Raw genomic sequence first — 12569 nt, forward strand, 5'->3', positions numbered from 1 at the left:
TGACCAGCACTAAGTGCTTTAGCATTAGCGCCTGGTTTTGAAAATGTAGCCTGCCTAGATTAAATCAAAATACTACAAAGGTGCCAACCATAATTTTTAAAATGCATGTGCATAGATATGTCTGCAGGGCTTTTTTTGTTTACTTTAACTCAATTGTGACATATGCCTAATTTCTAGGAACACTTACAGAATACACTGACAGAAAGTCAAGTAGCCACTTTGATTTAATGTCAATAGTGCTATACCTTCATCCATTCTCTCACACACAAAAACCATTAAACGCTTTCCAGTTTACTTACAACTTCCAGAAAAGCCTGAGTAGTTACACTGAGGTAGGCTTGAAGTTTTCCTGACTAAACTAGGATCTTACAAAGCAAGAGAGTACACATTTTAGCAGTATTATAAAAATGTTTGGTTTTTTTTCCTGGTGAAAACAGACGTGCCTTTCTGAAACACCCATTTGGCCACAACAATGTTCCCCACAGCAACGTAAGGCTGTTAAGATTCAGTGGATTAGGACAACAGCCTGTCCATACCACAAAGAGGAGGAAAAGGAGGAAAATAAAGGATGTTGAGCAAGAATACTTCAGACTGGCACTAGAGGGGCTGATGCTTCTGGGACATGCTCCAGGTCCATGCCATGGTGAACACAACAGCCACCAATGTTTAGGCAACACTTTCCCAGGCACTAAACAGGGTATCCAAATGGCCATGGGTATTACTACTGTTATTATAATTTGGATAGGGGAAAGCAATAGGCATAAGGTCACCGACACTGGAACCCGTGCAGCACTCTGTGTGGAGAGGAGCATGTTGGCACACTGAGGGCTTTGATGGTTTGGGTAAATGTGCATGAGGGAGAGGGATGGCACGAGGGTGGTGCAAAGGCAGCCAGCCTTGCTGTGGACTCCTTCCCTTGCTTGCACTAGTCTGCTTTGGAAAAGGAAAAAGAAAAGGGAAGATTAGGTCAGGGAATGGCTGATGAAGTGGGCAGGGGACTTTAGTGAGGACAAAATGGAGCGTCAGGGCCCTGAGCCCACTCCCATCCTCCCAGGGGTTTGGCTGTCTGGGCTCAGGGCCAGCTCAGAGATAGTGCAGCTGGTGACCTTGGAGAAACCTCTTCCCAAAAGCAATGCAGGGAGGCTTGGCCAGGGCTGCCCCTCCTTCCCGTGGGACCTGCTTCGAAGTTGAGGCTCTTCCCCTTGGTCCCTGCCTGAATAACACTGCAGCAGCACTGCAGCCATGCCTGTGCATTGCCTGCCAAAGACTGCCAGAGGAAAAGATTTGCATGACCATGTCTGGCATTGGCAACATCAGAAACTGCAGCATCCTATAATGAGTACATCAGTAATAACCTTTGAGAGTGCTAACCCTGTTCCTTACTGACCTGGCATTAGCATATTTGCTGACAGGTTTCACTCAATGTAAGGAATTTTGGGTTAAATTTGATTTTCTGATTAAAGATATCCTGTAAAAATATTCTTAGGAATCACTTGAATTCCCTTCAGCACATATAGTTGCAATTATGGCTGCTGTACAGAATTGCGGGATTAGCAAAGTGTGCCAAAATAAATCAGTTTGTGTTGTTTCCTTATCTCCTTCCAAGACATGGATTCACAAACATTGTGCTACAAGAAGGACATTTTAATAAGCAAAATTTTTGAGTTTCACTCCTGTTCACCACTGTGTGGACTAACTCCACTCAGCTGAGATTCTGCAGCCCATGATAACTAATAACTGCTTGATAATTAATATGAGGATGGTTTCACGGAGATAGATGCTTTCTATGAACTTTGGTAACTTAAGACAAAGGGAGTACCATTGGCCCACTGGCAGACTTACAAAAATAAGAAAAGTGTATAAGATCATCTAGAAGAACAAGAGATGGAAAGTAGGCTACAAAGAGGGCTAAATTAGATCACCTGAAGTCAGCAGTCAGAGCGTTAGGAGGAGGCTGTAACCTGACTGAACCGGAACTGATCAAAGTCACAGGGAAAGTGCAGTTGTTTAAATACCCAGAAAAGGAGCTTCATTCCCTTCCTGATTAGGGTGTATCTTTACAGCTTGTTCACTCCCTGATAAAGCACATCTGTCCTAGCTGCAGACTGAAAAATGCAGGACTAGTATGGAGGACCATCAAAGAAACAAAAGACATGAAATACCAAGGATGTGATATTTTTTCAGTCAGGTAACAGCTGAAACCCAGCAGCTCCCAGAGCTGACCTCCATTCAGAGTAGATGCCTAACCCAAAGACAGAAAAAAGGATCAGAAAGATGTGAATAAGACAGACTAATCAATCTTAGGCAGAAACAGTCTACATGACTTTAAAAGAGGGCTGGGACTAAGAGGAAAAGCCTTGCATTTGCTAAGGCTAAACTGGCCATAGATGTAGCCACAGGAATACAGGAAAAAATCCCTCCATCGCCTGAACACTTGGCCCCAAGGAGTGAGCAGATTTCCACCTCCTGCAGCACACTTCAGATCAGCTCTTCCAGTCCTACTTCAGCAAAAAAAAATCTCTTTAGCAAAGCCCTATGTCCTTTCTTCATGGAAGCACATGAAAACACACTTATCTAGAGGTAAACACATGCTCAAGTGCTTTGCTGTAAAAAAAAAAGTATTTTTCATTTAGGCTGCAGGTGACTGACTAAAACAAATAGCAGTGGTGTCCGTGTATAGAATAAAAAAAAGAAAAAAAAAGAAACAACAAAAAACAACTGTACAAAGCTACAACATTAAGAATATCAGACTAAGCAGAACTGTCCAAAAGAAGCAATATAGTTAGCAGTTATAATAGCAACAACAGCAGTGGATAAAGCAGAGTCTCTTGGTAAGGATGTCTAGAAGCCCCAGCCTGAAAATACAAGAAAATACAAGCTAGAGAGATTAGGAAAATACTGAAAAGGAGAAGAAAACAGAAAGCAGAAAGCGGAAGACAGACTGCAATGAATCTGCCACATAGCAACAGTTTGCCAAAGACAGCAGGGGAAACCGTGAAAGGAGGGAAGCCACTACTCATCCTATGGGCTTTTCAGGCAAGGTGATGGTGCAGCCAGAGGAGAAGGTTCTACAACAGAAAGGACACACCTGGAAAGAGGGTGACAAGGACATCTGTTCACAGCCAGGCAGACAAAACTCTTCTCAGAGGCCTGTGTGCAACTGGACCTCTCCAGGTTTATGAGTAACAGGAGTCACACACACAGTGACCATGAGAAAATGTGCAAACTGGGAATGATGGCTGGACCCCACTTTATGATGTGAACTTCCCCCAGTAGTGTAAAATCAGGGTGACACAGCCCCAAAACAGACCATCCTTCGTCTGGGGGGCAGCAGCGCCACCCCACATCCCCGTGCATCTGGCACCCTTTAAAGGAACAGCTCAGGTTCTGGATAAGAAAATAATGGATTTAATTCTGTAAGACCAATCATTGATATTCACCTGTTAGACCTTTTCACATCGTTTTGCGGAATAAGAAGGGTTTAACACCTCTGGATGCTTTCAAATTGTTTTGTATTGCCAGAACGATATAAAAGTACTTAATATAAAAGAGAATTAAGCCAGGAATGTGTAACAGAAAAGGCACAGACATGTTTGGAAGAGCTATAATACCCACAGCGCTTGCAGGACTAAGTCATGCACTGGCACTCAGCTCGCAGACAGGTGTGCCCGTCGGTGACATTATCGTTCTTCCAGTTGTTTCTTACCACTCCTCTGCCGAGAGCTTCCACCCCCGCAGCTCTGTTGGCAGAAGGAATTAAGTGAGCACTCCCTCGTGTGCTTCCAACAAATCAGACAGATTAGTCAACAAAGAGGGTTTAAACCAACCTGCTCGCTTTGCCTGAAGCAAACGAAAGCGCTCTTAAACAAATCCTTTTACCAGCAGAGCTACGGCAGTAGTAACTACAGCATCAAAGGGGTAGCGTGTAGGTGCAAACTGGCAAAATCTTCAAATGGCACAGTTAGATCCAGAACACGCTGTCTGTCCATAGTTTTACAAGTACACACAAGCTATAGCATCTTACATGCACAACACCTGTCCACGTGTATATTTTATTCTGCAGCAAATAAACTTAATGCAGTTACGCTGAAAATGCTTCCCCCGTGGGCTAGGTTAAGGCACATTATCTCATACTCGCTGTGTGCTAAGAGCATGCAAGGGAATAGTTATCAGATGATGGATGGTAAGTTTAATTCATGACACCTTCCTAACCTGTCTAATGTTATAAGGTGTGATTGTGAAAAATTAAGTAATTGACTTGAAAAAGGTTGTGATTTACCTTTCCAAATATTACTTACAAGGTATTCCAAGAGGAATCACTGCATGAACTCAATTTGAATTCAGTTTACTACAGAAAGAGCTACTGATTGTAGTCGAAACATTCTGCTTATGCTCCACAAATGTGCGAGTTGCTATTATTGGGAATTACACTTTCAAAAGTCTTCTCTAATTGCAATCTGGAAGCACAGACAGCGACACGAACAGATGTGCCTGTGCCAGGCTGGACAGCAATGAAATCTCAGCACACAAGCCTTCCCAAGGCACTCTGTGCTCCCGAGGCAGCTGAACCTGTGCCACCAAAATCTCCTTCGGTATGTCTACTTCATCACCTGGGCAGGCAGCGTGAGCATAACCTCAGACTAGGGATGGTGTAGAGGTTTCCGAGTCCTTCCTCATGAGCTTCAATCATTGTGTTCTCTTCCTGGTACTTGTTCTGTGGAGCAGCACAGTTCATACCACTAAGTGACAACTTATACTATTTATTTTCTGCTATGATCTATTTTCCACTTTTGGTGTATCAGGACAAACATGCACTTGTTCCTGCCCCAGTAAAAAGGCTCCGATTCGACACACTTGCTTTGCTGCGTGATCCCCACAGCAGGTCAGCCTATTCTGCAGAGTAATGCTTTTGCCTGAGAGACAAAAGAGCCTCCTCTCCTATCAGTGAACTTCTAGCTTCCAAAATCCCTCCATACAGAGTATTTGAACTGAAGCTTTCATATGCCCAGGAATATAGATTTCCAATAACACAAAAACCATGTTAGTAAAACTTGAACTCCCTTTGAAAAAAAAATCTTCAATCTTCCTTACTGTATGAACATCCATTGCAGACGTGTGCTCTAGGGACAGGACAACAACCCATCGGGTTCAGAAGCTGTCTTGGAAGAGTCAGTCTCATCATGAAAGTGTTGTAGGTCACAACACTAATTTCAGGACACAAATCTTTCCAGATATAACGTCCTGTTAGTATCGGTACTATTTTGCTGAAAATGCTACGATTGGTGTACACTGGAATTGCACGATGTCTCTCATGGCATGATCTATTTCTCACTCATTTCTGTAAGAGTCAGGTCAGACTTTAAAAACTCTCCTCAGCCGCAACAAAAGGAGACACTGGCTGTGTGTAAGCAGCTCACTGCCCCTATGGATAACACACTGCCTCTAATCAACAGGGTACTCTACATCAGCCATCATACAAGCAGGAGAATTTAATCCTCAGTGTCTTGCACAAGGGATTTTATCATCTAAAGATCCTGTTCTTTGTGTAGGAGCTTGCAATTTGTTCATTGAAACCCTAATTCAGCAGAATATACAAACACACATTTATTTAAATGTTTTGGTAGAACGGGCTTTAAGTAGTATTAAATATGGAATTGATTAGTGATGATATTCATCCACAAAAGAGTTTTATAAACCATTCTGCCCAGATATATATACAGCTGGAACGATAAACAGGATTTCATACAATGTTCACTCCCTTTCACAGCATTATGCCCATTTAATTATTTTTAAGTGTCGGACTTTTAGATCCTGGAAAACAAAAATAAGTGAAAAGTGATGCCTTCCTAGGGTGGGTCCCCCGCACAAAGTACTACCAGTGACGGGCAACCGAATAGTTTAGATTTGGGTTATTCTAGATTTGGAGCAAAATGCCACACTGCAGCAGTATATATCATGATGTATCGATTATTAATTCTGCTGTCTTGTGTGAGCACTAGCTTTTCATTTGCAGGAAGCTGAATCAGTTTAAGATTCTTTCCTAATGAACAGTGGGAGATTTTTATGTCTTTCTGTAACACAGAAGAAGCCGAAAGAACCAAAGGACTATTAGAGAAATAAGGAAGCTGCATGTTGTATCTGGAGAATTAGATGATACATTAGATGATTATTCAGACTGAATAAAACAGCATTTGCTATCTACAGGACTAGGATGGTTAACCACTAAAGAGTTCTTTCCTATACTCTCCCATCAAAGAATGGAAAAGGAAAGAGATTCTAGTTGTTGTCCAAATGTATGAACTTTGGCAGTAAACAGTACTGACTCTCAAGAGACTACAGGTGAAAAAGGCATGTTAAAAAACTGCCACGAGGGGTACATCAATGATTATTTTTTAATTATGAGCCTTAGTAGCATGTGGGTTTCACAGGGGAGCTGAAAACCAGTTGATGAAGAAACAGCAAATTAATGTTTCTACAAAATAAATGCATTTTTGCTACAGCATCTCAGGATGCTTTTTGAAATATTTAGTCCCATCATGAATATAATACAAAACCTCACTTGCAACAAAAGTCTGAAAACAAGAATTTCTGCAGTGAAGATTAAGTGCTTTGAAAATTCTTGTAAATTTTGTAAATTTTGCAAATTACTCAGTGACAAAAAAAATGTTATGCAAAAGTTAAGATGACCTGTCCATGAAGACACTCAGTAAAATGGAATTATCAAATAGACCAATACAACCTCAATTCTGGTGTGACAGAGCCATGATAGACCAATAAAATTAGCCACAATGATTCAGTTAAGTTCCCTTTCTTGAGCGCACTGCACAGCGGTGGAATCCCTTGTAGCAAGCTGACAAAGCAAAAGCGTGATGAGACGATTTGGGAGGAGCTATTACCAAAGGGCTTCTCAGCAAACAGCCGAGGAGAGCCTGAGCCGTTGTCCCTGAGCAACCTACTGTAGCTTCGAGGCTGGCCCTGCTTTGAACTGAGTGAACTCCAGAGGCTTCCTCCAATCTAAATTATTTTATGATGCTGTATCGATTTGTTAGCACTCTAGATTACCTGCTGCAATCAAATAACACTTCTTTGCACTCCAAAAGAGGGACTCTATAGCTCTTAATCCTACTGTTCCTCCTACGTAACTTATCCCAGCTCATTCCTGGATGTCCACTGGGTAGGTTTTAACTCACCAGTCCTGGGGGCAGGTTATGTTCCCCGACCTCACAAGTAGTCTGCTCCGTAAATGTGAATCCCAGCAGGGATTCTTAATGTAAACTTTCTGCATACACTCACTGCAATCTGCGCTAGTTTAAACATTCAGTGAGAAATAATGACCGAACATTCACACCACCAAACATTTCTTTAAAAACAATATAAAATGGGCAAGGAATGCTGATGTAGGTTAAGTGCTGAGGCGCTAGTCAGCTGACAAATGCTGACAGGCAAAGATCAAGCGCCACAGGAATGCAAAAACATCGATACATCACAAAGCCCAAAGCTTTATGAAATACAGGTCTGTTTTGCCTTTTACGGAGGCTATATCAGGGGAACCCTTTGCTTCGATGGACCCAGATCTGAACCGCTATCTCCACCCTGTGCCCCAGCGAGGCACAGCAAATCTCAAAATTATCTCCCATCACTCCTCTGCCCCCTCGCCTCAATTTAGACCATCTTTGTTCCTCTCCTGGAAGTCTGATACTGCCTTTTACAGCTTCTCTGTTTCTCCATGATCAACTCTCCCCTCTAGAATTTCAGAAAGATTTTCTTCATCTTTCCAGAATATCAATTTATTTTCTACAAAAGCTCTCCTCCTTTTTCCAAGTAACTCTTCGGAAGGAGAACGTTCTTGCTTACAGCAGTATTTATAGCATTTATAGTATTCTTGCAAAGTCCTCTCAAAAGTTTAACTCAAAGTCAGCTCTCCCAGACCCCTGCGTATTTCCAGAGACAGAGGAGTAGCTTTTTTTTTACCACTGACTATATGTATCTGCATTACATGACAGTGACAATACCACAGTCCTTCATCTGGAAGACTCCACAGCCCTTCCTTTCTGACACCTTTTGTTATCTGTTGTACTGGGTCTGGCTGGGATGGAGTTAATGTTCTTCATGGCAGGCCGTAGGGGGGTTACATTTGGGATTGCTGAAAAGTGTTTGCACAGCATCAAGGCCTTTTCTGTTTCTTACTCTGCCCCCCCCAGAGAATAGACTGGGGAGGTGACCAAAGAGGTTGGGAGGTGACACAACCGGGCAGAGGATCTGAACCAACAAAAAGAGATATTCCATGCCCTCACGCTCCGCAGCGGAGGGGTTTACGGAAGTTAATCGTCTTTTTCTCGGGAACTGGCTGGGCACGGGTCTACCCGTGGGAGGCGCAGAGCCATTGGCTTGGCATCGCTCGTTCTGCTTTCCTTTTCCTCTCCCACTTCTTCGGTTATTGAACTATTTTGTGTCTGACATACGAGGGTGGTTTTTTTTTTGCTTCTCTCCTGTTCCCCGCGCCGCCGGGTGTGGGGGAGCAGTGACCGAGGGGCGCCGTGCTGCTCAGCTGCCCGCCGGGGTCACCCGCGTGCTCGGCCGTTCCGGCCGCACCCCTCTGCCCCCCCCGCGCCGCCACTGCCGCGCCGCGCCTCGAGTCCTCGCCCCGCGGAGGGACCCGCCCCGCCGGCACGTGCGGGCAGCGAACACGCCGCACGCGCCGCCCGCGCCTGCGCCGCGCCTAACGGTACCGCGGCGCCCGGCCCCGCCGCGCAGGGCTCCCGCCGGGCGGCCCCGGCACGCTCGGCCGCTGCCGCTGCCCCCGCCCCGCGGCCGCCGCTCACCCTCGGGGCCCGCGGCCCCCCCCCCACCCTGCGCGTGCGCGGCGGGGGCTGCGGCCCCTCAGGGGGAGCAGGGGGTCGCGCCCCCCCTCCCCCGCCTCCGTGTGCCGGGCGGGGCGGGGCGCGCGCGGCGGGGCGGGCGGGCGGCGCAGGGGCGCGTGACGCGCCCCAGCTGTCGCGCCCGCCGCGCCGGCCCCCGCCTGCCCGCCCCCCGCTCGCGCTCCCCCTCCCCTGCGGTGGCTCTCCCGGTGCATTGTGGGAGCAGTCCGTTGTTCATTTGCCATTCGACCTGATCCGGGGCCTGTTGGGACGGAAGCGCCGCCGAGCCGGATCCATTGTGGGGAGCCCGCGGCGGCGATCTAGGCCGGAGCCGGCGGGGGGAGCGGCCGGACTTCGTTTCTCTTGGCCGCCGCCCCCGCCCTTCCCGCACGGCAGCCGGCCGCCTCCTTCCCCCTTCCCGCGGGCAGAGCCCTCGGCCGGCCGGGCGGGGAGCGGCGGGCCAGGGGCGCGAGGCGGCGGGCGGGGGGCGCGCGCGCGCGCGCGCCATGTTCGCGGAGATGAACCGGCGGACGCTGGCGTTCCGGGGCGGTGGCCTGGTCACCGCCACAGCGGCGGCGGCCGGCGGCGCGGCCGAGGCCTGGGACCGGCAAGACCCCGAGGCTCTGAACGGTCGCGGGGCGGACGAGGAAGTGGAGCTGGAGGGGCTGGAGGCTGAGGAGGTGGAGGCCGGCGCCGACGAGAAGGAGCTGCTGCTGCCCCAGGACGTGGTCTCGCCCCCCGCCGCCGGCCCCATGTTCGCCGAGAGAAACCGCCGGACACTGGCCTTTCGGGGCGGCGGGGGGCTCCTCGCCGCCCCTTCTGCCGCGAACAATGGCTGCGAGACCTCGGCCTGGCCGCGGAAGCACTTCAATGGGCGGGGGGCGGACGAGGAGATGGAGCTGGAGGGCGCAGAGGGCCTGGAGCCGGAGGGCCTGCTGGAGGGGAAGGAGCTGGTCCAGGACGGGGGCTCCCTAAGTGACAGCAGCGACGACGAGGAGGACGGCGAAGGGGGCAGCCTGGGCGACGGCAGCGGCGCCGAGGGCGGCAGCTGCAGCAGCAGCAGGCGGTCGGGGGGCGACGGCGGGGACGAGGCGGAGGGCAGCAGCGTGGGCGCAGGGGAGGGGGAGAGCATCAGGCATTTCCCGCTAGCTAGGCCCAAGTCGCTGCTGCAGAAGCTGCACATCGCCTTCCAGGGCTCCTGGCTCAAGGAGTTCCCATGGCTCTACTACTGCCAGGAGACCGGCCTCATGTCCTGCGCCTGGTGCACCGCCGCCGCGGCCGCCGCCGCCCCTCCCGAGCTGATAATGTCCGGCGGGGCCCTGCCCGGGGGGCACGACGAGCTCTGCAAGGGCACCCGCAACTACAAGCGGGCCCTGCTCCTGCGGCACCACCTCTCCGCCGAGCATCGCCTCAACGAGCCCGTCAGCGCCGAGCAGGTAGGGGACGCGGCGGGGCGGCCGCCGGGCTGGGGAGGGGGGGTGCGTCCCCGGTGGGGACCCGCGGAGCGGCGCGGGGGAGAGGCCGGTCTCCCTTGTCGCATAGGTGGTGTTTTTTTCTTTGTGCCCACGTGTGTGAACTGCTTTAAATGGCTTCCAGTGTTTGCTGTTGCCCGGCGGGCTGGGCACGGCGTCTCGGGAGCGGGAGAGGAGCCCGCTGTGCGATGTGGGGTGACCCTCCCGCTGGCGTTGGGCAGGCAGGGCGCCGCCGTTGTGCAGCCCGGGAGCGTTTGCACGAACTATTGTTTATGGCTGTGCATGCTTAACGTTACCAGTTCGGAGGTAGCGAGTGCCGTTTTCATTAGTTTATCTGTTTTATCTCGTGAAGATAAACCGGCGGTGTGGGAAAAAGTTGCGTACGAATACCAGTGTTGCAGCAGTGATTTAAAAACACTCGTTACAACTTCCTCCTGCGGTACCGGAGGAGGGAGGGTAGTGTCCGGCTAACGACTGCGTGTGAAACTGGTACTTGCCAGGGTGAAATTAGAATTACTTTGCCGTTCTTAACGGTACGGTCCCTGTGCGCTAATCGGATAACTCTGTGTAAACGCTCTGTGCAAGACCTTCGCGTTTAAATCTTTTTTCCCGATTGTGTTGCTTTAGGTTGAGTTACTGAGCAAGAAGTCCGCAATTGCTTGGCGTATGTTTGAGATAAATATGTGTTTTCCTGAAAGCCCTGTTAATATGCCAGCTCTCCTCTAACGCTTTGGGACTAGCAAAACTCTTCACGTTCCCCGCTGAACTTAAAATTATTGGGTTTCTTGGCTGTTCTTTCGAATAAGGCAAGGCTAACTATAGAACATATGTGGATGGGAGGCTCCTAAAGAATACTCGTGTTTAATCACCAGCCTGCTGCAGCCTTTCCTTCTGAGGATGTCTGCGCTGCAAAAATTGACTCCGATCGCCTAGCTGGGGTGAAACTGGCCAGCGAGCATAAGCTAACGTGCTTCAGGTTAGGCTGGTACTTGACCTGTAAGGCTGAACTTGAGCTGTTAGGCAGAATTAATCCCCGATCACTCCGTTTTTCACTATTTAGAGCTCAGTTTTAATTAAAACACCTACCTTGGTTGTATAGATGTGTCTGCAGTCCGAATTGTAGTGCAGTAGTTAAATTGAGCTTATTGCTTGAGCGCTTTAAGCAGCTCAGGGTACCTTGGACAAGAGCTGCTATTCTAATGTTTGGGTAGGATATCAGGATGACAGATAAAATGTTAGGTGAACATAGGTTTTCTTAGAGCTAGTTGGAAAAGGTATGCAAGTTTTTTGTGAAACTACTGCAGGACTGCAAGGGAAACATTATGGTGCATAAATATCAGCTATCCAAAATATTCTTTTTGGATTTACAAATGCAATGTTCACCTTGAAGATGAGTAATACTCCCTTTTCAGTAAGTGTATTTCTAAGGCAGCTATTGCTACAGACATTTCATGGCAGTACGTCATCTTATCAGTGTCCTCCAATCTGGGGTTTGCTATTCACTCTGCCGTGTTTTAGCCAAACTTGCTTTAAATAACTTGTTTCTAATTTTTAAACTTCATTCTTAATTTCTTTTACCTCTTTATATCTTCAAAAATGTTCTTTCTGTTTAGTGTTATTGCAGTATATTTCTTACCATCTTATTGCCTAGTTTCTAACTTTGAGTTCTGAATGATTACCCTGTAAAGGTATGTCCTGTCACTGTGTACCCTCCTGTGTCACTAGATGTTGCTAATTCATGCCACACTTGGAAGTTTCTCTCACTCCCATTAAGCTACGTGTAAATAAAACCTATTCCAAGCAGCTTTTGCTACTAAACTTACTAGTTTTTTCTTTCTGTCTTCCTATCCCCAGTATGTTGTAAGACTGTTAAATACTGGGAGGGTGGAAGGGAGGACAGAATATTGGCTTGTGTGTCACTGTAGCCTAAAAGTTAATATAAGTCTTTACTTGAAGATTAACCTTTCATTGTCATGGGAATCTTTATAAAAATGAGCGTTTGCTTTTACATCACTGGTAGTTGTAAGAAAAAATATTTGTAGTAACTGTAATAAATGAAACAGTAGGATAGATGGGATGTGATAGTGGTTCTTTTTTACTGTATTAAAGATAAGGTTTGGACAAAGTAAGCTTCTACAAGGTAGCTGTACGGAGATTGGTGTTTTCGAGTGGAAAACAGTGCTGGATGCTTCTTCCCCTGGGCAATTACATTTCAGTTAAAGACTTCTCACAAGGGAAG

The 12569-nt window shown here is 48.0% G+C and overlaps 1 protein-coding gene across 1 annotated transcript in view; it reads left to right on the plus strand.

The window, feature by feature from the left end:
* The first annotated feature begins 9364 nt into the window (after nucleotides 1-9364).
* Nucleotides 9365-12569, plus strand: part of ZBTB10 (zinc finger and BTB domain containing 10) — a 30672-nt gene continuing 27467 nt past the window's right edge. The window contains exon 1 of the mRNA XM_068396505.1: nucleotides 9365-10294. Coding sequence (XP_068252606.1) covers nucleotides 9365-10294 — 930 coding nt within the window. The remainder of the gene's footprint in view (nucleotides 10295-12569) is intronic.

The sequence above is a fragment of the Nyctibius grandis genome, chromosome 3, assembly GCF_013368605.1.
Source record: "Nyctibius grandis isolate bNycGra1 chromosome 3, bNycGra1.pri, whole genome shotgun sequence".
Classification (NCBI taxonomy): Eukaryota; Metazoa; Chordata; class Aves; order Nyctibiiformes; family Nyctibiidae; genus Nyctibius; species Nyctibius grandis.